The 26,829-nt window shown below is 41.9% G+C and overlaps 1 protein-coding gene across 1 annotated transcript in view; it reads left to right on the plus strand.

Annotated features, from left to right (window-relative positions):
- Window positions 1–26,829, plus strand: part of pola1 (polymerase (DNA directed), alpha 1) — a 93,124-nt gene that overhangs the window by 36,613 nt on the left and 29,682 nt on the right. The window contains exons 27-33 of the mRNA XM_024403227.2: window positions 22,144–22,176; window positions 22,462–22,554; window positions 22,744–22,949; window positions 23,180–23,312; window positions 23,506–23,637; window positions 23,768–23,942; window positions 26,400–26,581. Of these exons, the coding sequence (XP_024258995.1) occupies window positions 22,144–22,176; window positions 22,462–22,554; window positions 22,744–22,949; window positions 23,180–23,312; window positions 23,506–23,637; window positions 23,768–23,942; window positions 26,400–26,581 (954 nt within the window). The remainder of the gene's footprint in view (window positions 1–22,143; window positions 22,177–22,461; window positions 22,555–22,743; window positions 22,950–23,179; window positions 23,313–23,505; window positions 23,638–23,767; window positions 23,943–26,399; window positions 26,582–26,829) is intronic.

Below are 26,829 nucleotides of genomic sequence, written 5' to 3' on the forward strand. Positions count from 1 at the left end.
CAGACCATGAGACATCCAGAAAATCGGTCTTCTCGTACAATCATCTGTAGTGTCCGAACGGTTTGGCCTGCAAACTAGTATGACCCCTCTATGGAAAGAGACTCTCACGAACACGATGGTGGTATCTGTTTTGCTCTACGACCCCCACAAGCGTCTTGGGACTCGGCACAGCCAATCTGCCAACTTCTGTCTGTATAGTGTCCGAACAGTTTGGGTAACACACTAATAGGACCCCTCTGTGGAAAGGTGAAAACGTACAGTACCAGTCAAACGTTTGAATGAGCAGGTGTGTCCAAAGGTTTTTCTTTATTTTAACTTTTTTCTACATTTTAGAATAATAGTGAAGACATCAAAACTATGAAATAACACATATGGAATCATGTAGTACCCAAAAAAAGTGTTAAACAAATTAAAATATATTTTGTGTTTGAGATTCTTCAAAGTAGCCACCCTTTGCCTTCACAGCTTTGCACATGCTTGGAACTATAGACTCCCCTCTGGTGTGCTCTCCCTCTCAATGTTCCTCTTCCTTCCCTCTCCACATCTCTATCCCTCCCATCATCTTAACTCTTCCTCCCTGCCTGCTGCTGAGCCCTGTCTCTCCACATCACTTCCCTTGCTTTCACTGAACTAGAGGAACAGTAACAGAGGGGATCAGAGGAACAAATATTATTCCATTGTGGTAGGGTTGGGCGATATCCAGATTTTCATATCGTCATACTGTCCTCTCACCCCTGGAATTACATTATTACCGGCTTAGTACACAAGGGGGCGCCAGAAAACTCAAGAAAGCCCATTGGGCGTCTAGTACCAGAATGCTAACAAAATAAGCACAAGTAATGGCGAATTTCCATGTAGGCTGCTAATTAAATATGCTAACGAGCCAAACGAAAATAAACAAATTGCAAAGACCTGCAATCCTGCCCATAAAGTTATACATAGGAGCTACCGAATGTCATTTTTGGTGAGTTTCGACATTTACAAGCAGATGTGAACGAGAGACATTGTGCAAATGAACAGTTTTGAGGCATGCTTGTCTGAAGAAAGAACGGCACTGGCTCTCTAGCTGCTTATCTACAGCTGTGTCTGTGTGGAGTCCTGAAGTCGCTAGGGCAACAGGCCTGCCTGCTCTGCTCGGAGAATAGGGGGGAGGAGCAGACAGGCCTAAGAACTGAGAGGAGAAAAAATGCAAGGAAATCAAAATAGCAGCTGTGCAAATAACTAATCCAAGGGGCTTTGAGTTCTCAAACACAGCAGAAAGCTAACACAATATGATGCCCCGTCACCTTATCAATTCAGCCGCTTACTTAGATAACACAACCCCGAAGTTTAACTTGCTAACACAGAATTCTGCATTTTTCATGCAGGGGAAAAACATAAAACGCAAAAGAAATATCTTGCTGCGTTTTGTAAATGCATATCTAAAATTCTTATTGTAATTTCTGCTCGGCATTGGAATAATTTTGTGCTTCAGTTGCACTTCTAAACTCGGAGGAGAATTTAAAAAATGGCATTCTATCATCACCATCAGGCATTCTATCAGCAGACAGCACTACAGCCTATTTTTCTCTGGTAAAATGCAAGATCAACTTGAAGCAAAACATTAGGAAATGTAGCTGACTACATTCTTCCTATGATAGGCCTAAACATTAAAATATGGTGGCCATGCATAGTTTTTGAAAAAGATACTTGGCTTTTTCATTGTCGCCAAGTCGTGTTGGACTTCTGTCATCTGATGAAAATGAAGCTATTTACTGCCAAATGTGTTGCACTAATGTATTTCCTGTGAAGGAAAACTATAGTTCCATCTCCCTGATCACTTGATTGAAGAAAGAAAAAAAAAACTGACTTTCAATATAAAACGCGACCCCCGTCAATACACAGCTGGACTTGCCTGCTCCCGCGTTTACAAACAAACACCTGACTGGCTCAACTGTTCTGGTGAACTACTTGAGCTTCATAATGTAAAATAATGACCTGTGACCTGTGAAATTAATAAAGCGATCTGCGTCATCTCCTAACGCATTGCACAAGTTGACTGCAGATATTTACCTAAAAAATAGATACAAATATTCAAATGTTTTGAAAAGCTTCAAAGAAAATGTTTCAACGGTATTGAAAAACCCTCCTGTGGCTATTTCCAAATACCCCGGTATATACAGAATTACCTTCCAAAGCATAAATTGTGGTCAGGATAATAATATCTCTTTTTCACTGACACACACTCTCCCTCCCTCACTTTCTTTTCCTCAACCATACACATACTATTCTAACAATCACCTCAGGGGTTTCCATAATAAATTGTCATAGTTACAACACGCCTCCCATTTTACACACACACACACACAGTATAATCATGTGGTACCCAAGGAAGAGTAGCAGCTGCATCAGAAACATTTAATGAGAATTCTAATAAACTAAATCATGATGCTATACAGCACTTTCAATCAACCAATCAATCAAATCACATAACACACACAGATACAGTATCATCATAAAGCTATATAGCACTTGTATTCAATCAGTCATCAATCAATTTTTTTTTATAAAGCTCTTAGTTGCCAGATTGTTTTTGTTTGTTTGTGTGCATATACACAGTGTACAAAAGTTAAGGACACCTGCACTTTCCATGACATAGCTTTCACCTGGTCAGTCTATGATCCCTTATTGATGTCACTTGTTAAATCCACTTCAATCAGTGTAGATTATGGGGAGGATGTTTAAGCCTTGAGACAATTGAGACCTAACTAGATTGTTTGTGTGCCATTCAGAGGCTGAATGGGCAAGACAATATTGCCTTTGAATGTGGTACGGTAGTAGATGCCAGCCACACCAGTTTGTCAAGAACTGCAACGCTGCTGGGTTTTTCACACTCAACAATTTCCTATGTGGTGAAATTTCCAAAGAATGGTCCACCATCCAAAGGACATCCAGCCATCTTGACACAACTGTGGAAAGCATGGGCCAGCATCCCTGTGGAATGCTTTCGACATCCTGTAGAGTCCATGTCCTGACGAATTGAGGCTGTTCTGAGGGCAAAAGGGTGGGTGCGAAACTCAATATTAAGAAGGTGCCCTTAATGTTTTGTACACAGTGTATATTTGTCAGATTGATGGCTAATCAAACAGGATAGATCTATGGCTCGGTGCTATAGACAAATCTAATCACTTTTTGATGGTATGGCGGTAGTTGATGGTATTTTATGTTTTTAAATAAAAGTTCAAATATGCTTTGAGTAGTTAATGACACACGGGTGGCAACACAAATAAGGGATTTCAATGGGGCATTCTCCGTTCATACTGTTTAATCCTACTCCAAACAAAAATTATTTTCAGCATTTTGATCCATTTCTAAATTTACTGCACGCTTACTGTATTATCATTTCCACACTGCCACGCAGTATATGTGCAACAAAATATAGGCCTAGTTAATTGAACTGTTGGAATCATGGAAATATAATTATTATTCTAAATCTGTAGTTGCAATATAGTAGCCAGCACCTTGAACTGTTGAAAGGCCGTTTATTCCTAACAAAGACCCTCATTAATTTGTCCGAATTTTACACAAGGATGACGTAACATTGAAGGTTATGCAATGTAACAACGCACTAGATGACCAGTTTTGATAGCCCTTAGCCATACCCTCATCCTACTCCTCCTCTGTTCCTCGGGTGATTTGGAGGTTCACCCAGGCCCTGCGTGTCCCCAGGCACTCTCATTTGTTGACTTCCGTAACCGAAAAATCCTTGGTTTCATGCATGTTAACATCAGAAGCCTCCTCCCTAAGTTTGTTTTACTCACTGCTTTAGCACACTCCGCCAACCCTGATGTCCTTGCCGTGTCTGAATCCTGGCTTAGGATGGCCACCAAAAATTCTGAAATTTTCATTCCCAACTACAACATTTTCCGTCAAGATAGAACTACCAAAGGGGGGGGGTGTTAGCCTGCAAAGTTCTGTCATACTTTCCAGGTCTATGCCCAAATAGTTGCTATTTCGCAACAAAGCCTCCTTTTCTCACTCTGCCAAACATACCCTCGTAAAACTGACTATCCTACCAATCCTCGACTTCTTCGATGTCATTTACAAAATAGCCTCCAAAACTCTACTCAGCAAACTGGATGCAGTCTTATCACAGTGCCATCTGTTTTGTCACCAAAGCCCCATATACCACCCACCACTGCGACCTGTATGCTCTAGTCGGCTGGCTCCCACTACCTATTCGTCGCCAGACCCACTGGCTCCAGGTCATCTATGTCTATGCTAGGTAAAACTCCGCCTTATTTCAGCTCACTGGTTACGATAACAACACCCACCCGTAGCACGCGCTCCAGCAGGTATATCTCACTGGCCATCCCCAAAGCCAACATCTCCTTTGGCTGCCTTTCCTTCCAGTTCTCTGCTGCCAATGACTGGAACGAATTGTAAAAATCGCTGAAGCTGGAGACTTATATCTCCCTCACTAACTTCAAGCATCAGCTTTCTGAGCAGCTAACCAATCGCTGCAGCTGTACATAGCCATCTGTAAATAGCCCATCCAATCTACCTACCTCATCCCCATATTGTTTTTATTTACTTTTCTGCTCTTTTGCACAGTATTTCTACTTGCACATCATCTGGACATCTATCACTCCAGTGTTAATTTGCTATATTGTAATTACTTTGCTATTATGGCCTATTTATTGCCTTACCACCTCACGCCATTTGCACACAATGTATATAGACTTTCTTTTTTCTATTGTGTTATTGACTGTACGCTTGTTTATTCCATGTGTAACTCTGTGTTGTGTGTGTCGCACTGCTTTACTTTCTTGGCCAGGTCGCAGTTCTAAATGAGAACTTGTTCTCAACTAGCCTACCTGGATAAATAAAGGTGAAATAAAAAATAACAATTTTAGTCTTGGGTTTGCCACCCGGTCGATTAAATACGGAAAGGTTCCGTATTTCACTGAAAGATTAAACGTTTCGTTTTCGAAATAAGTTTCTTGATCTGACCATATTAATGACCAAAGGCTCGTATTTCTGTGTTTATTATATTATAATCAAGTATGTGATTTAATAGAGCAGTCTGACTGAGCGGTGGAAGGCAGCAGCAGCGGTGGAATGGAATAGAGAGAAATAGTTCTATAATAACTACAACCTAAAACTTCTTAACTGGGAATATTGAAAACTCATGTTAAAAGGAACCACCAGCTTTCATATGTTCTCATGTTCTGAGGAAGGAACTTAACCGTTAGCTTTTTTACATGGCACATATTGCACTTTTACTTTTCCACATGGCACATATTGCACTTTTACTTTCTTTTCCAACACTGTTTTTGCATTATTTAAACCAAATTGAACATGTTTCATTATTTATTTGAGACTAAATTGATTTTATTTATGTATTATATTAAGTTAAAGTAAGTGTTCGGGGCGGCAGGGTAGCCTAGTGGTTAGAGCGTTGGACTAGTAACAGTTATGACAGTTATGTAAAATCCAGCACACAGCCATGCAATCTCCATAGAGAAACATTGGCAGTAGAATGGTCCGTACTGAGGGGCTCAGTGACTTTCAAGGTTGCAAGTTCAAATCCCCGAGCTGACATGGTACAAATCTGTCGTTCTGCCCCTGAACAGGCAGTTAACCCACTTCCTAGGCCGTCATTGAAAATAAGAATTTGTTCTTAACTGACTTGCCTAGTTAAATAAAGGTAAAATAAAAAATTAATTCAGCATTGTTGGAATTGTCATTTATTACAAATAAATAAAAATCGTCCGATTAATTGGTATCGGCTTATTTTCTTCCTCCAATCGTCGGTATCGGCGTTGAAAAATCATAATCAGTTGACCTCTAACAGAAATGGTAGTACAGGTGCAATGCTTAACCATCTGGAAGAGATGCATCGTGATACGCAAACCGTTGCTGGCAGCATCATTATGAATTTGCATGGATTTAAAAAAAAATATATATATTGTTTTAATGGAAAACTGATAAATGGCTGTTTTAAACATTACGATTTGTTATGTAATTGTCACATCCCTAGTCGTTATGGGTACCAGGGGAGGGTGGGCAGGATTAATCCTGTGTGTGTGATAAGATCTGGGTAAATACTATTCCCTGTGCTCATAGGTATCCCCTTTCCCCCTGTACTCACATTTGTTACAATCAATGAAGCCACTTCCAAGAATAAATAATGGACATGTATATCTTAGTACACCATACACTAGTTGAACCCATCTCTCTCCCTCAGGGTGTGTGTTATAGTCCATATTGTTGCACAATCCCGAATCTTCCTAAATAGTGGGATTGGCTGGTAATATGCCTGGACTTAACAAATAGTCACGTTGGGAGAGGTATACTATGGCCAAAAGTATGTTTTCTGAGCAAAAAAATACAGTAAATATTCTATATATCTTAAAGCATGTTAACACCCCCCCTTCAAATTAGTGGTTTTGGCTATTTCAGCCACACCCGTTGCTGACAGTTATGTAAAATCCAGCACACAGCCATGCAATCTCCATAGAGAAACATTGGCAGTAGAATGGTCCGTACTGAGGGGCTCAGTGACTTTCAAACTGGCACCGTCATAGGATGCCACCTTTCCAACAAGTCAGTTGGTCAAATTTCTGCCCTGCTAATGCTGCCTCAGTCAACTGTAAGTGCTTTTATTGTGAAGTGGAAACAACAGCTCAGCCGAAAAGTGATAGGTCACACAAGCTCACAGAATTGGACCGCCGAATGCTGAAGCATAGAGCATAAAAATCGTCTGTCCTCGTTTGCAACACTCACTAACGAGTTCCAAACTGCCTCTGGAAGCAACATCGGCACAATAACTGTTTTTCGGGAGCTTCATGAAATGGGTTTCCATGGCTGAGCAGCCCCACACAAGCCTAAGATGATCATGCGCAATGCCAAGCATCGGCTGGAGTGGTTTAAAGCTCGCCGCCATTGGACTCTGGAACAGTGGAAACGCGTTCTCTGGGGTGATGAATCACGCTTGACCATCTGGTAGTCCAATAGACGAATCGGTGTTTGGCGGATGCCAGGAGACTGCTGCCTGTCCCAATGCATATTTCAAGCTGAAAAGTTTGGAGGAGGAATAATGATCTGGGGCTGTATTTCATGGTTTGGGCTAGGCTCCTTGGTTTCCATGATGTGTTCCAAAATATAGTGGAAAGCCTTCCCAGAACAATGGAGGCTGTTATAACTGCAAAGGCGGGACCAACTCCAAATTAAGGCCCATGATTTTGGAGTAAGATGGTCGACAAGAAGGTGTTTACATACTTTTGGACATGTAGTGTATATTTCAATGGGTGTGAGTATATCTACTTATCTCGTTGTCCAGACTGAAAATAAAGTACTAAACTTCTATATGGCTTTTCATAACATAAATATTTTGATGGTTATTACTGTATAACAACAGGTGGGAGGAATTTGTAAGTGTAATTTATGAAAATGGTAATGACTGTCTAACAGAGTTAGGTAAATCATATTTTTCTTAGTAGAGTTTTAAGCTCACAGTATCTGATTTGTAATGTAAAGTTATTGTTGTAGGTAATAATTGGGATCATTGTTGTATGACGACAGTATATGTAATACTATAGAGCTGTGTGTGTAGAGAAAAGAACAACATTGTTGGGTATGCTCACGGGGGGGATGTTTGTCGCTTTGTTAAAAACCGCTGGTGCGCGATCTCTAATATTAAGACTCGAGGTTTTGCTCTCCTGTGTTAGATTACCTAAAGCTGTAGACCATACTATTTACCAAGATTATTTTGCATCTGTCTATTTACCACGACAAACCGATGCTGGCACTAAGATCGCACTTAACGAGCTGTATAAGACCGTAAGCAAACAAACAAATGCTCATCCAGAAGCGGCACTCCTAGTGGCCGGGGACTTTAATGGAGGAAAACTGAAATCCGTTTTACCTACACTACCGATCAAAAGTTTTAGAATGCCTACTCATTCAAGGATGATTTTTCTTTATTTTTACTATTGTCTACATTGTAGAATAGTAGTGAAGACATTAAAACTATGAAATTACACATGGAGTCATGTAGTAACCAAAAAAGTGAGCCAATCAGTTGTGTCGTGACAAGGTAAGGGTAAATACAGAAGATGGCCCTATTTGTCCATATTATGGCAAGAACAGCTCAAATAAGCAAAGAGAAAGGACAGTCCATCATTACTTTAAGACATGAAGGTCAGTCAATACAGAACATTTCAAGAACCTTAAAAGTTTGGAGTGCAGTCGCAAAAACCATCAAGCGCTATGATGAAACTGGCTCTCATGAGGACCGCCACAGGAAAGGATGGCTAGCTAGTTAGTGGGGTGCGTGCTAATAGCGTTTCAAACGTCATTCGCTCTGAGACTTGGAGTAGTTATTCCCCTTGCTCTGCAAGGGCCGCGGCTTTTGTGGAGCGATGGGTAACGCTGCTTCGAGTGGGGCTGTTGTCGATGTGTTCCTAGTTTGAGCCCAGGTAGGGGCGAGGAGAAGGACGGAAGCTATACTGTTACACTGGCAATACTAAAATGCCTATAAGAACATCCAGTAGTCAAAGGTATATGAAATACAAATGGTATAGAGAGAGAGTCCTATAAATACTATATTAACTACAACCTAAAAACCTCTTACCTTGGAATATTGAAGACTCATGTTAAAAGGAACCACCAGCTTTCATATGTTCTCATGTTCTGAGCAAGGAACTCAAACGTTAGCTTTTTTACATGGCACATATTGCACTTTTACTTCTCCAAGACTTTGTTTTTGCATTATTTAAACAAAATTGAACATGTTTCATTATTTATTTGAGGCTAAATAGATTTTTATTGATGTATTATATTAAGTTAAAATAAGTGTTCATTCAGTATTGTTGTAATTGTCATTATTACAAATAAATAAAAATCGTCCGATTTAATCGGTATCAGCTTTTTTTTGGTCCTCCAATAGTCTGTATCGGCGTTGAAAAATCATAATCGGTCGACCTCTAGCTTCAATACAGGACTAATATCAAATCCTACTACACAGTCTCTGATGCTTGTCAGATGTGTCGGGGCTTGTACTCCGTGTTAGTTTGAAAAGTGAAACCCAGCCGCAAGCTGGCCAGTTACGTAAGCCTACCAGACGAGCTAAATGCTTTCTATGCTTGCTTCGAGGCAGGCAACACTGAACCACGCAGAGGAGCACCACTTGTTCCGGCGGCTGTGTGATCTCATTCTCTGTAGCCGATATGAGTAAGACCTTTAAACAGGTTCATATTGCTGACGACACAGCGGTGGTAGGCCTGCTCACTGATGATGATGAGAAAGCCTATAGGGAGGGGATCAGACACCTGGCATTGTTGTGCCGGTACCACAACCTCCCTCAACGTCAGCAAGACGAGGAGCTGATTGCGGAATACAGGAGAAGGAGGTCAGAGCACACCCCCATTCATATCGAAGGTGCTGTAGTGGAGCGGGTCGAGAGCTTCAAGTTCTTCGGTGTCCACATCACTAAAGAGATATATAATGTTCCACACACAACAACACAGCTGTGAAGAGAGCACGACAACCTGCAATATTTGCCATGGGCCCACGGATCCTCAAAGTTCTACATATGCACCATTGAGAGCATCTTGACTGGCTGCATCACTGCATGGTATGGCAATTGCTTGGCATCTGACCACAAGGCGCTACAGATGGTAGTGCGCACGGCCCACTACATCACTGGGGCTGAGCTCCCTGCCGTCCAGGACCTCTACTAGGCGGTGTCAGAGAAAGGACCTACAAGTTTTCCAGACTCCAGCCACCCAAATCATAAACGGTTCTTTCTGCTGCCGCACTGCAAGCAGTACCGGTGCACCAAGTCTGGAACCAACAGGACCCTGAACAGCTTCTACCCCCCCCCCAATCCATAAGACTCTAAATAGTTGGTCCGGGTAGCTATTTGGTTAACTATTTAACTGTCGGCATTGATTATTTTTGTACAAACTTTTTTGACTCATCACATACGCTGCTGATACTGTTTATTATGCCACTTTATTCCTAGTTATATGTACATATCTGCGTCAATTACCTCAAACCCCTGCACATCGACTCGGTACTGGTATATTGGCAAGATATCATTATTCATTGTGTATTTATTATTACGTGTTTTACTTTTCTATTTCTCTTTTTTCTTTCTGTCTGCGTTGTTGGGAAGGGCTCGTAAGTAAGCATTTCACTGTTCGTCTACAACCTGTTGTTTTACAAAGCATGTGACAAATAACATTTGAGGTGAGGTGGTTGTATTAAATCGGACCTAGTTTTACAACAGATGTACCCTCCTGAGATTACACATGACCGCACTGCCAAGGAATCCACTAGGACAGGTGTGTGTCACTCATGTAGTGTGTGAAAGTCTGTGTGTGTGTGTGTCCGCTCTTTGACAGGGCTTAACATACCTCCTCTGATCTGGGCGGGCTGTGTGTGTCTTGGGGTAGAGGGTGCAGAATTCCCTTTCACTGAGCAAATATCTTTTTGGTGTCTTGCGTGAGGAAATGTGTTAAGGGGACATGCATATTTTGACTGCCAGTGCCTTGACTGTTGATCAATTAGGGCGTAGGCTTTATCCATCTGTTACTTCCTATCCTACCTTCCATACATTTTCTCCTCCTTTCATTGCATTCCTTTCTTCCCTCCCTTTGCATCTATTGTCTTTCCTTATTTTTGCCACGTCTTCTCTCTCCTTCCCCTGCCACCTCCATCTCTACCTTACCACATTCTCCCCATCTGTTTAGGACATATACCTTTATCACAGTCTGAACATCTCAAGTCTTTCCCTGGGTGTATCTGTATCATCTTGTGTGACAGTTTGAACTCTGACCTCCCGTTCAGTGATGACCTGTAAAACCCAGCTTGACGACTGTGGACGTCATTCTGTTACCCAGAGGTCTCAAGTCTGTGATCCTGCCCCTGGCACCGCAGGAGGGCCTGTCAGCCAGCCGCTAATTTACTGACCAGACTAATTATACACTGACAGGAGGGGAAGGGGAACGGATGGGGGAGAGGTAGAGTGAAGTGGAGAAGGGAGGTGAGATAGGGAGTCTAGAGTGTTAGAGAGCAATGGATACTGCAGTTTAGGAGAAGACACAATGAAAATAGATATATAAAAGAGAGAAAGGGTGAGGAAAACAAGGGAAAGAAGATTGAGTGTATGTAACTGGCTATAGTCGATCTTCACAAAACTACACTATCATAATTCATCTGTCCCTGTGGCACCACAACTAGTTGTTTATCTGTAACATGAGTGGCGTTGTTTGTGTGGACTACGGTGCCTTCATAAAGTATTCATACCCCTTCACTTATTTCACATTTTGTTACACCCTGAATTCAAAATGGATTTAATATATACATAATCTCACCCATCTACACTACGGCTGACCCTATTTAGTCGACTGGTCGATAGGCTGTTGGTCGACCGAGATTTCTTTAGTCGAGCAGTCTCATTATTTTTTTAATCTTTCATGGTGCACAAGACACCTGTCTGATTCGAGCCTGTCTCAGTGGATTAATCCCTTGCGGAGGCCACAGGGATGGCACAGTCCGTCATTCTAAGACATGTGATACTGAAATTGTATATGGTGCAACACTAATAAATCTAATATTATTTTATAACAAATGCGCTTTCTCCTGCGTTTGATATGGTCACTGTCCGCGGTTCTGAAACAAACTTCAGTGCACCGTAGAATTGCGTCGTTCCACTTCATGATTGTGTCCCACTTGTTGTTGATTCTTCACAAACAAATACAGTTTAAATCTTCATGTTTGAAGCCTGAAATGTGGCAAAAGGTCGCAAAGTTCAAGGGGGCCGAATACTTTCGCAAGGCACTGTAAATGCTTCACAGAGTTCAAGTAACAGATACATCTCAACATCAACTGTTCAGAGGAGACTGCATGAATCAGGCCTTCATGGTCAAATTGCTGCATAGAAGCCACTACTAAAGGACATCAATAAGAAGAAGATACTTGCTTGGACCAAGAAACGTGAGCAATGGACATTTGATTTTTGGCTTTAACCGCCGTGTCTTTGGGAGACGCAGAGTAGGTGAACGGATGATCTCTGCATGTGTGGTTCCCACCGTGAAGCATGGAGGAGGGGATGTGGGGGTGCTTTGCTGGTGACACTGATTTATTTAGAATTAATGGTACACTTAACCCGCATGGCTACCACAGCATTCTGCGGATATATGCCATCCCATCTGGTTTGTGCTTAGTGGGACAATATCATTTTTTTCAATAGGACAATGACCAACACACCTCCGGGCTATTTGACCAAGAAGGAGAGTGATGGAGTGCTGCATCAGATGACCAGGCCTCCACAATCCCCCGACCTCAACCAAATTGAGATGGTTTGGAATGATTGGACAGCGGAGTGAAGGAAAAGCAGCCAACAAGTGCTCAGCATATGTGGGTAATCCTTCAAGACTGTTGGAAAAGCATTCCAGGTGATGCTGGTTGAGAGAATACCAATAGTGTGCAAAACTGTCAAGGCAAAGGCGGGCTACTTTTGAATAATCTCAAATATAAAATATATTTTGATGTGTTTAACACTTTTTGGGTTACTACATGAACTTATTTCATAGTTTGGATGTCTTAACTATTATTCTATAATGTAGATTGGTACTAGGACTGTATATCTACAGAAATTAGACCTATTGCTTCAGTTGCCTGTTTGAGTGTTTGTTTAATAGCCTACTGATTCCGTGAGCACCAAGCCTCATGCAATGGCAGAATGTCGGCTAAAGCAATTTCAGCTGTTTTTAATCTTTGCTATGCTGTAATAAAGGCTTTTTAAAAAGATTTCATTAGAACAAACTGGTGTTACTTATAATTTATTTAGTGTGTACACTGTTCCAAACAGGCTGAAAAATAATATTGTAATCTAGCATCTGTTTGTCACACATAATATGCACACCGCTTTCACTCTTTTATCCTCCATTTTCTTGATGTCCTTATTGTTATTATAACGATTAATATTATGATCAAGTAATCTCGTTATCATTACTAGTTTTGTATAGTAGGTATTAGTCTGCTGCTGAAAAAAACGGAAACTGAGCAATCGGGGGGGGAAGGGCCTTGGTTTATATATTTTTTTCATTAGTACAGACTTTTGTGCAGTTATTTTTTTAGTGTTTAAACTGTTCTAAATGGCAGGAAAAAATATTGTAATCGAGCAGCAACTGTTGGGCACACACAATACTCACCCAATGCTTGCTCCTATATCCATCATTTTTCCACAACTAAATCAAGTCCTCCACATATCTGACTTCCCCTTTCCCTCCTGAGCAACCAGTAAACAATCGCCCGTTTTGAGTGTCTTTTTCACATCTTTCTGCATGCATTTTGGTGTCATGCGTTACTGTGTACAGAGTTTGTTATAACCAATTTATTGATGCTTGCATGTTTCACGTAAAGAGAGCAAGGGTTGAGGGATTTAAACAAATGATGGATTTGGATAACAGAACTTTTCAGTTAGAAACAAGTAAGAAACTAAATTGCTGAAATGTTGCAATAAACACTTGCTGTGCTGTGGTGCCTTTTTTGCAGCAGTAGGGAGGAGAGCGAGACTACATGCGCCAGTCACAGGCACTCGCTGTCATTTCTTTTAACATAGTGTGACCATTGGGCTCTTTCTTGAGTCATTTGTGTGTCTTAATTATTTAATCAAACAGTAGGCTATGCTTAAAGCATCAGACAAGGTCAGTGCATATGTAGTTGATTTTATTCAAACACATAGACAGATACCCTATATATGGAAAAATAAGTTTAAACATTTAGACCAATGGATTGGTCGAAAGAACAGGGCGACTCTCGGTCGACCAAGATTTGTTTGTCGGGGACAGTCTCTCTCTCTCTCTCTCTCCGTTTGTCTCTGTCTCTCTCGTTTATATTTATATATATATATACAGTGGGGCAAAAAAGTATTTAGTCAGCCACCAATTGTGCAAGTTCTCCCACTTAAAAAGATGTGAGAGGCCTGTAATTTTCATCATAGGTACACTTCAACTATGACAGACAAAATGAGGGGGGGAAATCCAGAAAATCACATTGTAGGATTTTTAATGAATTTATTTGCAAATTATGGTGGAAAATAAGTATTTGGTCAATAACAAAAGTTTATCTCAATACTTTGTTATATACCCTTTGTTGGCAATGACAGAGGTAAAACGTTTTCTGTAAGTCTTCACAAGGTTTTCACACACTGATGCTGGTATTTTGGCCCATTCCTCCATGCAGATCTCCTCTAGAGCAGTGATGTTTTGGGGCTGTTGCTGGGCAACACAGACTTTCAACTCCCTCCAAAGATTTTCTATGGGGTTGAGATCTGGAGACTGGCTAGGCCACTCCAGGACCTTGAAATGCTTCTTACGAAGCCACTCCTTCTTTGCCCGGGGGGTGTGTTTGGGATCATTGTCATGCTGAAAGACCCAGCCACGTTTCATCTTCAATGCCCTTGCTGATGGAAGGACGTTTTCACTCAAAATCTCACGATACATGGCCCCATTCATTCTTTCTTTTACATGGATCAGTCATCCTTGTCCCTTTGCAGAAAAACCAAAGCATGATGTTTCCACCCCCATGCTTCACAGTAGGTATGGTGTTCTTTGGATGCAACTCAGCATTCTTTGTCCTCCAAACACGACGAGTTGAGTTTTTACCAAAGAGTTCTATTTTGGTTTCATCTGACCATATGACATTCTCCCGATCTTCTGGATCATCCAAATGCTCTCTAGCAAACTTCAGACGGGCCTGGACATGTACTGGCTTAAGCAGGGGGACACGTCTGGCACTGCAGGATTCGAGTCCCTGGCGGCATAGTGTGTTACTGATGGTAGGCTTTGTTACTTTGGTCCCAGCTCTCTGCAGGTCATTCACTAGGTCCCCCCGTGTGGTTCTGGGATTTTTGCTCACCGTTCTTGTGATCATTTTGACCCCACGGGGTGAGATCTTGCGTGGAGCCCCAGATCGAGGGAGATTATCAGTGGTCTTGTTTGTCTTCCATTTGCTAATAATTGCTCCCACAGTTGATTTCTTCAAACCAAGCTGCTTACCTATTGCAGATTCAGTCTTCCCAGCCTGGTGCAGGTCTACAATTTTGTTTCTGGTGTCCTTTGACAGCTCTTTGGTCTTGGCCATAGTGGAGTTTGGAGTGTGACTGTTTGAGGTTGTGGACAGGTCTTTTTATACTGATAACAAGTTCAAACAGGTGCGATTAATACAGGTAACGAGTGGAGGACAGAGGAGCCTCTTAAAGAAGAAGTTACAGGTCTGTGAGAGCCAGGAATCTTGCTTGTTTGTAGGTGACCAAATACTTTTTTTCCACCATAATTTGCAAATAAATTCATTAAAAATCCTATAATGTGATTTTCTGGATTTTTTTTTCTTCTCATTTTGTCTGTCATAGTTGAAGTGTACCTATGATGAAAATTACAGGCCTCTCATCTTTTTAAGTAGGAGAACTTGCACAATTGGTGGCTGACTAAATACTTTTTTGCCCCACTGTGTGTGTGTGTGTGTGTGTGTGTGTAGATCTATAGATATCTATATCAGACAGACCGAGAGTCGTCCTGTTCTTTTGACCAATCCACTGGTCTAAATGTTTAAACTTGTTTTTCCATATATAGGGTATCCGTCTGTTTGAATAAATGCACTGACCTTGTCTGAAGCTTTAAGCATAGCCTACTGTTTGATTTTATATATATATTTATTTATTTATTTAACTAGGCAAGTCCGTTAAGTCAGCCTCCCAGGTGGTGCAGTGGTCTATGGTACTGCATCGCAGCATGCCACCAGAGACTCTGGGTTCGCGCCCAGGCCCTGTCGCAGCCGGCCGCGACTGGGAGGTCCGTGGGGCGACGCACAATTCGCCTAGCGTCGTCCGGTTAGGGAGGGTTTGGCCGGTAGGGATATCCTTGTCTCATCGCACACCAGCGAATCCTGTGGGGGTCACCAGGTGCACGGTGTTTCCTCCGACACATTGGTGCGGCTGGCATCCGGGTTGGATGCGCGCTGTGTTAAGAAGCTGTGCGGCTTGGTTGGTTTGTGTTTCGGAGCACCCATGACTTTCGACCTTTGTCTCTCCTGAGCCCGTACGGGAGTTGTAGCGATGAGACAAGATAGTAACTACTAATAATTGGATACTATAAAATTGGGGAGAAAAAGGGGGTAAAATTAAAAATAAATAAAAAAGTAACAAATTCTTATTTTCAATGACTGCAGTGGGTTAACTGCCTTGTTCAGGGGCAGAATGACAGATTTGTACCTTGTCAGCTCAGGGATTAGATCTTGCAACCTTTCGGTTACTAGTCCAACGTTCTAACCACCTGCCATCCCAATACCTCATAATGAAAAAGTCTCAACATGTTTTTTGACCGTGTATTAAAAATGAGATGCAGAAATATCTCATTGACATAAGTATTTACACCCCTGAGTCAATACATGTTAGAATCACCTTTGGCACTGATTACTGGTGTGAGTATTTCTGGAAAAGTCTAAGAGCTTTGCACACCTAGATTTGATAATATTTGCAAATTTTTTTAAATTCAATCTCTTTCAAGATCATTGGTAGACAGCCATTTTAAAGTATTGCTAGAGATTTTCAAGCTGATTTTAAGTGAAAACTGTAACTAGACCACTCGGGAACATTCATTGTTTTGGTAAGCAACTACATTGTATATTTGGACTTGTGTTTTAGGGTATTGTCCTGCTGAAAGGTAAATTTGTCTCCCAGTGTCTGTTTTTCCTCTAGGATTTTGCCTGTGCTTAGCTCCATTCATTCTCTTTTTATCATACAAAACTTCCTAGTCGTTGCCGATGACGAGCATACCCATAACATGATGCGGCCTTCACCATGCTTGAAAATATGAAGAGTTTTCCTCAGTGATGTGTTCTGTTGGATTTGCCCTGAACATAACACTTTTTGTATTCAGGACATTAAGCAAATTTCTTAGCTGCATTTTTTTGCAGTTTTACTTTAGTGCCTTATTCTAAATAGGAGACCTGTTCTGTTAATAGTTTTATTCTGTACAGGCATCCTTCTTTTCACGCTGTCATTTAGGTTAGTAATTGTGGAGTAACTACAATGTTGTTGTTTGTGTAATTAATAGCTTCACCATGCTCAAAGTTATATGCAAAGCCTGCTTTTTACATTTTTACCCATCTACCAGTAGGTGCCCTTCGCGAAGCTTTGGAAAACCTCCCTGTTTTTTGTGGTTGAATCTGTGTTTGAATTTCACTGCTCGACTGAGGGACCTTACAATTATCTGTATGTGTGGGGTACAGAGATGAGGCAGTCATTCAAAATCATGTTAAACACTGTTATTGCACACAGTCCATGCAACTCATGTGACTTGTTAAGCAGATTTTTACTTCTGCTCTTATTTAGGCTTGCCATAGCAAAGTGATTGAATACTTATTGACTCGAGGCTTTTCATTTTTAATGAATTGTTAAACATTTGTAAAAACATAATTCCACTTTGACATTGGGGTGTTGTGTGAAGGCCAATGACACACAATCTAAATGTTACATATTTTACATTCAGGCTGTAACACCACAAATTTAAGAAAAAGTCACCAGGTGTGACTATTTTCTGAAGTGCGGTGGTTAGTACAGTGCAGTCGTCGGTTTGGATACCACACACAAATTCCGGAGTCATGGTCAGATGACTAGTCTTTCAGTGGGGTGGCTCCTTGAGTGGTCCACCCTGTGGTCACTGACAGCAGATGGAAAACTGTCTAAATACGTCCAGACCACGCATCAATTATATGAATACTACCTCACCTCCTCTCCCTCGCTCCACCTGTTTAATCTCAGCTGCTTTCTTTCCTTCCATCTCTTTCTTCCCTGTTTTGACATTTTTAGGCACAATATTACATTCTTAGGCATGTGTGTTTGCGTGTCCATGTGCCTGCGCGTGCATGTGATGTAGGATGACCTTGGTGGTTGTCTCTAATGGACGAGGCTGTGCTGTAATTACTCAAACTTCCCCTCCTCCCTCCCAACTCCCTCCATCCTGTATCGGAGGTATGTAGCAGCCCATAAAGCTTAAGTCCCACTCTAATTTTAGGGAGGGGAAACCACTCGTAACCTCTCCTCTCCCCGCGCTGTCGGTCTCAAATAGCCCTGTCCTTGTCCCTGCGGAGGGTTGTGTGTGTGTCAGCGTTTCAGATCAGGAAATGTGGCACCTGACATTTGACCTGCAGCATTTTAATTTACTGGACATTTGAGAAACTTACCAGACCCATATGCATTGGGTGCCTGATTTAGGGCGTCCACCCACGGTGCTCAGAATGACAGATTATGATAATTCATCTTAACAGAACATGCATCTTGAGGAAGCAACTGCATGCGTGCGCATTACTGAAATCCGATGCGAATTTGAATGTTAGAATAACAGTCCATTTACTTTTCCTCAACCAGCAAGACGAGTAACGAACAGAAAAATCACTACTCTGTCAATCTTTTATTCCCCGTAATAGAAAAGTTAACCTATTCTATTGGTCAGCTTGTCATTCTTTGCGAGAAAGAAATAGCCTATTCCAAACAAATTCGAGGACAGTTGTGGGAAGATAGAGCCCAAATTCATACAACTAGTAAGCGTAGGCTACATTTCAAAAAATGTTTTAAACCAAAAACAGCAACATATGAATGTTTAGCTTAAAATGCTGATAAATAATTTATTAACATTTTAACAACACTGTCATCTCAGATTTTCAAAATATGCTTTTCAACCATAGCAAAACAAGCATTTGTGTAACAGTATTGATAGCTAGCGTAGCATTTAGCGTCGCATTCAGCGGGCAACATTTTCACAAAAAAAAGAAAAGCATTGAAATAAAATCATTTACCTTTGAAGAACTTCGGATGTTTTCAATGAGGAGACTCTGTTAGATAGCAAATGTTCAGTTTTCCAAAAAGATTCTTTGTGTATGAGAAATCGCTCTGTTTTGTTCATCACGTTTGGCTACCCCAAAAAACGAAAATTCAGTCATCAAAACGCCAAACTTTTTTCCAAATTAACTCCATAATATCGACTGAAACATGGCAAACGTTGTTTAGAATCAATCCTCAAGGTGTTTTTCACATATCTCTTCGATGATATATCGTTCGTGGAAGTCTGCTCTCTCCTCTGAATCACATGGAAGAATGCTTGCAGCTGAAGATTACGCACCAATTTCGACAAAGGACACCGGGCGGACACCTTGTAAATGTAGTCTCTTATGGCCAATCTTCCAATGATATACCTACAAATACGTCACAATGCTGCAGACACCTTGGGAAAACAGCAGAAAGTGTAGACTCATTCAGGGCGCATTCACAGCCAAATAAGGAGACATTGGAACACAGCGCCTTCAAAATCTGGGCTATTTCCTGTTTGAAATTTCATCTTGGTTTCGCCTGTAGCATCAGTTCTGTGGCACTCACAGATAATATCTTTGCAGTTTTGGAAACGTCAGTGTTTTCTTTCCAAAGCTGTCAATTATATGCATAGTTGAGCATCTTTTCGTGACAAAATATATTGTTTAAAACGGGAACGTTTTTTTATCCATAAATTAAGAGCGCCCCCTATATCCAAGATGTTAAGAGCAGTATACGCACGAGGTAGTCGGCTACTCGTGAATGTTCATTCCATAATGCTATTAGGAGGATGACACCATTGTCAAAAGCACTCCTCACCTGAGCGGTTTCATGAGACTGAGATGAAAATATTTGTTAGGAATGTAGAAAGAGGGGAGATCTAAAGATGCAACAAGTAGCATGGGTTGCTAATATGACTAGGATTGTGCATTTGGCTACGTGACAATGAAAGTTAATTTGAAAACAAATGGAACATAAGAGAGAAGCTACTGCTTTCATTGGCATATGGAAATGTTTATAAAATAGTTGCCTCCGCGTTTGGTCGTATTTTGGCTAGGCTACTTTGAAGCAAGGTCAACATGCCTCATAATGTACTAAAACGTTCATGTTTCAAGCCATTAAATGCGTACTGCCTCCAGCTCATTGCAAAGTGGTATGTGACGCTCTGAAGCCTGCCTACCATTATATGCACTTGAATGGGAAGTGTGCTTCGATTACCAGTTGAGAAAAAATATAAATGGTAGCTTTTTTTTTAAATCGTGGCTATCAAAACTGTTTTTAACATGCTAAATTCATAATTCTTCCTCGATGATATGATTGGGCTTATAGAACACATTTCACTCCAGCAGCAAGCTGTAGCTGCAACTCATGTGCTGTCTGACAGATTTTAAGCTGAAACTAGGCTGTATGCGCATGCTCCAATTTAATTCCACAAATTCATGCAAATTAACCCATAGATCGATAAGCATGTATTTACATTGACTGGTATTTTCATAAATTAATAGGATAAATAGCGTTATTTTGTGATGTGATTTCTTCTCCCGGACAATTGCCCAGCGGAGATTTTATTTATCGCCTTTCGGGTTTTTTTATCTGCAAAAAGTCGGCTACTACCGGCTAACAGAAACCCTGGGGGGTGTGTGAAGGGACATGTTACTGGTGTCAGGTCAAACTGCACCCAGTCACTCTTACCCCACCCTCAGATTAGCATCCCTGATCCTTGCACTGTACACACACACTTAACCCCCACCTGTTAGGATCCATCTGCTACAGAGGACACAGGCACTAGTGCCTTAATGTCTGTCCATCTATCCCTCAGGCTCTCTCTCTCTTCCTTATGCTGTCCATTTTTCTCTTACACCTTTCCGTGATGCATTTGAACGGACACTTCACTCTTGGTTTCACTGTGTTTCTTCTCTTTTTCTCTTTGCCTGTCCCCATTTGAGCACAGCTCCATTCGTTCTCTCGCTCGCTTCATCTGTTTTTTCATTCCCACTCTCTGGTCCGTCACTCACTCTGTTGGCTATTGAGGCCATTAGGAGTCATTAGGCTCGCTGTGTGTGTGTGTGTGTGGGTTTGAAGGCCCGTTGCAGCGAGACTAATGGCCCTATTAGCCAATTATCCTCCATTTAATAGCAAATCACCAAGGATTTACGCGTGCCCGCGCGCGCACACACAAAGATGCAAAAACAGCGGATTTTTCTTACATTGAAATCATTAGATGGTCCCACAGTCCAGACAGTGGGGAGAAAAATAATAAAGTATATTTACACACACACACAAACACACACAGTGTATACAATACAAATTCACTATAATAGTAGACTAACTCTGTAAGCCACTCTACACAATCAGTGAACCAACATCATTGCCTAGGCCCTATGCGTTCTCTCCCAGACTCGTGCATAGAAAGTTTGGCGCGTAGTAGCATAAGGTAACCAGTCCATCCAGTATGCATAATAATACAGTCCACACTCAAGGGTGATTACTATAATTGTTTTATTTTAGAGTATAGACTGGACATATGCTGTAGGATATTAGGCTAGGTATTGTATAACGGTACAATCATTATTAAAAAAATAAAAAAAAACATTACAATTATTTTTTTAATGCTTGAGCTCAAATAGGCATGTGCATAAGCTCTAATGTGCGTATGGGTGTTCTACATGCAACGTCTTAAATGCTTTGAATGAATCACCTTAAAGTGCTGTCCATTAGTGTTGTTTGCCTTTGAAACAACATCCACAACAACCATGTTTTCTACTGAGTTTCAACCTATTGTTGAACTTTTTTCTTCACATTTATCATCACAGTGAGGTAAAAAAAAATAATAATAAAAATAATGGTCAGTTTTAAGAGCATGAGACTATCTTGAGAAATGTTTGATTTTCCATTGCATTTGCATTCATGTCAGTGGTTAGAGGGACAATAGATCCCTGAGTACCAGGCCATTAGGACCTGATGGAGGGACAGTAGAGCACTGAGTACCAGGTCATTAGGACCTGATGGAGGGACAGTAGAGCCCTGAGTACCAGGACATTAGGACCTGATGGAGGGACAGGGGAGCCCTGAGTACCAGGGCATTGGGACCTGATGGTCGTTAGTGAGTTGAGTACTACCAACACATGTACAGAGTGCATAAGAGGAGGTTACCGTGACTCAACAGTCACGTGGAATTTGCCAGTTTGGCAGTAATGCAGTCACTGCAACAGCCCTACTTGACAGTTCATTATGCTATTTGAGTGCTTTTGTATTCATGATGTTCTATACTGTGTTTCCTTTAGATCCTGATGCACACCAAAGACATGGTTCAGAAGGTGAGCACTTGTTGAACTCTAAACCTAACTGATCAAGGGAATACCTCACCAGTAGTCACTACATGGACATGTTAGAAAGAACAATGTAACAATATCCTTACTGATGACCAAGAGCTAGGTGGTGCGCACAAAATGTCACCCTATTTTCTATATAGTGCACTTCTTTTATCCAGGGCCCAGGGCTCTGGTTAAAAGACTTGCACTGAATAGGGAATTTCCATACCATTTCGAACGCAGTACTACTTTAGACCCCACTCCTCACCTCTGACTTCCTGTGTGTGTCAGATGAACCTGGAAGTGATCTACGGCGACACAGACTCCATCATGATCAACACCAACAGCTCCAGTCTGGAGGAGGTCTACAAACTAGGAAACAAGGTAAGGAAAGAGAGGAGGGACGGAGGGAGGGAGAAATAGAGGGGTCTAGAGAAAGAGATTCCATTGTAATCAAACTCCAACAGTTATATTTTGTGGGTTGATGGTGAAATAAAGGCATGGAAAGTGGAATTGAGAGAACAGAATGCCAGATGGATAAAGAGAGATTGACATTGCCTGTGTCTTCCCCAGGTGAAAGCTGAGGTGAACAAGCTCTACAAACTCCTGGAGATTGACATCGACGGGGTGTTCAAGTCTCTGCTGCTGCTGAAGAAGAAGAAGTACGCCGCCCTGGTGGTGGAGCCGCTGGGGGATGGCCGCTACAGCACCAAGCAGGAACTCAAGGGGCTGGACATCGTGAGAAGGGACTGGTGTGACCTCGCCAAGGAGTGTGGCAAGTAGGTGGACTTGTCAACTGGAGAACGCTATATACTGTACTTCCACTCATCCCCTTCTTCCTCTTGTATAATGCTAAGATGTCTCAACCATTTTGGCATAGAAGGTAGTGTGTTTGCTGTTGCTGCAGGGTTGGCTGGTTCAAACCTTGCTCTGGCTGATTCCCCTGAGTCGTGGCAATGTTAGTCAATGATCTGATTCTACCCATCTTCCTCCTCCACCTCTTTCTCAGCTATGTGATTGGTCAAATCCTGTCGGACCAGAACCGGGATGTCATCGTGGAGAACATCCAGCGTCACCTTGTGGATTTGGGAGAGAAGGTCGCTAACGGAACCATTCCGCTCAACCAGTATGAGATACACAAGGTGTGTGTTTTTTCAACATTCTTTGCGTTGGTATGCGTGTCTACAGTGTGAGTCTGTATCAATGCCCACTGTATCCTCTCCCTCTTTCTCCCTCATCACCCCACCCTCGCTCTCTCCCGCTTTTTCTCCCTCATCACCCCTCCCTGGCTCTCTCCCTCTTTTTCTCTCCCTCATCTCCCCTCCCTTCTCCCAGGCCCTGACTAAGGACCCCCAGGACTACCCAGACAAGAAGTCTCTTCCTCATGTTCACGTGGCTCTGTGGATCAACTCTCAGAGCGGACGAAGGGTTAAAGCTGGAGACACAGTCTCCTACATCATCTGCCAGGTAGTGATGTGGGAGTGTGTGTGTGATGGCAAGTGTATTATGAGTTTACAGATGTGTCTTTTTGGAGAGGGACTTTCAGTCAGAAGTGTTTCTGACCCTTTCTCCCTTCTCCTTCTCTTCTCTCCCCCAGGATGGTTCTACATTGGCAGCCAGTCAGAGGGCCTACGCGTTGGAGCAGCTCCAGAAGCAGGCCGGGCTGAGCCTGGACACCCAGTACTACCTTGCCCAGCAGGTGCACCCCGTGGTGGGCAGGATCTGTGAGCCCATCGAGGGTATCGATGGGGTCCTCATCGCTTCATGGCTGGGTGGGTCTCAGTTCTCAGCACTGTTTCACTGTTATTAGAGTAGATATGAATTGTAGAGGCTTTCCTGGCCTGGTGCCTGAAGTTTTCCCTGATAAGGTCACATGGTCTGGAAACAATCCTGGCCTTAGAGATGAGAGCCAGTAGATATATAGTTCTTAACAGAAACCTGTGTCCTTAGTCTTCACATTCTGTCTGTAGATGGCACTGTGTATGTTGCTATAGGGGAGGTGGGGGGTTCTGTGGCCTAGTCCTCAACACTGATTTACTAACACATTATTCACTTAGCCACGGAAGGTGTGTGTTTTCTCTGTGTGTCAGTGTTTGGGTTCACCTGGGAATACCAAATGGGTGTTCAGCTGCTCAGCTTCTAATGATATGATTATCTCAGCTGCTTGCACACACACAGTGATTTGATTGTTTTGGCATCCTTACAAAAATCTGATATTTCCGGTTTGTTTTTATCACACCTCCCTCACGATCTGCGCTCTCTCTGTCCTTCCTGTCTACCTTTTCCTATACAGTCTCCACCATACCATATGTTAGGGTTCTGTCCACCTACTCTCCCCAGAGTGATTTGGTGATAAAATATCACTTCCTTATGTTTTAAAATACATTTTACCAAGACATATGATTTATTAATGTTCTGAGTCATTCAGTAGGGGTTTTCTAACTTTTGAATAACAGTATATCAACAAAGTCGGATTTCGTAACCTAATACATCCAATATCACCGAGCTCTGACAGCCGTGCAGCTTTCTCGCAGCAACTTTGAGGATTTACATATTGTGATGGTCAAGTTTATTCCACGGGTCGCTAAAAGCTTAATTGGCATGACACAAGCTGTATTAAATGTAATAAGCTTTGAAAATAGAAACAAAATGAATTGCACTCCCCTTACCACTCTTTTGAAGCAAAAAAAACGCTGACTTTCAATATAAAATGCAGATTAAATCTTTTTCATTACAGATTTTTTCTATGTCTGCGTTTTGAAAATGCAGATTTCTGAAAGCAAATGCGACCCCATGTTTTGTGAAATCTTCGAAAAAGAACAGGAATTTTTCATTATTATTAACAGCATATGGTAAAATATAAAAGTACTACATCTCAAAATCTGTCTTACCTCTATATTGTTTTATGTCCTGTGGATCGAGAAGAAAGATGAGTTAGGCAACTCAATTCTGTCACAGCATCCAGCCTAGTGAACGTGATGCTGTGCGATATTCCTTACTTTTGAGCACTTTTTTTTGCTGGCCTTGATGTATGCATTTTTAATTTGACATTTTGATTGCATTCGGAAAGTATTCAGACCCTTGACTTTTAACACATTTTGTTACTTTACAGCCTTATTCTAAAATTGATTAACAAAGAACCTTCCAGAAGGACAACTATCTCTGCAGCATTCCACCAATCAGGCCTTTATGATAGAGTGGCCAGATGGAAGCCACTCCTCAGTAAAAGTCACATGACAGCACGCTTGGAGTTTGCTAGAAGGCACCTAAAAGAATCTCAGGCCAAAAGGGGCCTACAGGGCTCAGACAATAAGAAACAAGATTCTCTGGTCTGATGAAACCATGATTGACATCTTTGGCCTGAATGCCAAGCATCACGTCTGGAGGAAACCTGGCACCACCCCTACGGTGAAGCATGGTGTTGGCAGAATCATGCTGTGGGTATGTTTTTCAGAGGCAGATACTAGGAGACTGCGCCGTTCATCTTTCCCTCAATCCTGACTAAAGTGCAGAAAGATTCTTGATGAAAACCTGCTCCAGAACGTTCAGGACCTCAGACTGGGGTGATGACCCTAAGCACACAGCCAAGACAATGCAGGAGTGGCTTCGGGACAAGTTTCTGAATGTCCCTGAGTGGCCCAGCCAGAGCCCGGACTTGAACCCGATCGAACATCTCTGGAGAGACCTGAAAATGGCTGTGCAGCGACTATCCCCATCCTACCTGACAGTGCTTAAGAGGATCTGCAGAGAAAAATGGGAGAAACTCCTCAAATACAGATAAGCTTGTAGCATCATACCGAAGAAGACTCAAGGCTGTAATCGCTTCCAAAGGTGCTTCAACAAAGTACTGAGTAAAGGGTCTGAATACTTATGTAATTGTGATATTTCCATTTTTAAAATTTGTAATACATTTGCAAAAATTTCAAAAATCGCTTTTTTTTCTGTCATTATGCAGTATTTTGTGTAGATTGAGGGGGGGGAATATTTCATCCGTTTTAGAATAAGGCTGTAACGCAACAAAATGTGGAAAAGGTTAAGGGATCTGAATACTTTCCAAATGCACTGTATGTCAACTTCACCCTTGTGCATTGCCACACACATTCAGACAATGTAGTCTTGATTGGTTCTGCCTCAGACTGGTTTTGTGTGTTTATTCAGTAGCAGTGTGTTTATAACTGGCGCCAATACTGTCTGTAGATATTGTGATTGATTGTGTGTGTGTTCCCCAGGTCTGGACCCCAGTCAGTTCCGGGCCCAGCAGCAGGCGCAGAGAGAGGAGGAGGGAGATGGGTTCCTAGGAGCTCCGGTCCAACTCACTGATGAGGAGAAATATAAAGACTGTGAACGCTTCACATTCACCTGCCCTCTCTGTACCACTGATAACGTCTACGACAATGTGTTTGAGGGAGCGGTACGTACACACACGTTTGATACTTCCTGTGAAGTATGCTATAGTCTTTCAGTGTTGTACCTCATGTCTTATTTTTTAGACAGGACTGACTCATACACACAGTCTGTGTTCATTGACAGTTTACACTCCTGCACTTAAAGGCTCCTAAACCCCTATACACACACTCTCCATCTCGATCTGTCTTTTGTGCTTTCTCTCTCTCTCTCTCTCTCTCACTCACTCACTCACTCACTCACTCACTCACTCAC

The sequence above is a fragment of the Oncorhynchus tshawytscha genome, linkage group LG16 (assembly GCF_018296145.1).
Source record: "Oncorhynchus tshawytscha isolate Ot180627B linkage group LG16, Otsh_v2.0, whole genome shotgun sequence".
NCBI lineage: Eukaryota > Metazoa > Chordata > Actinopteri > Salmoniformes > Salmonidae > Oncorhynchus > Oncorhynchus tshawytscha.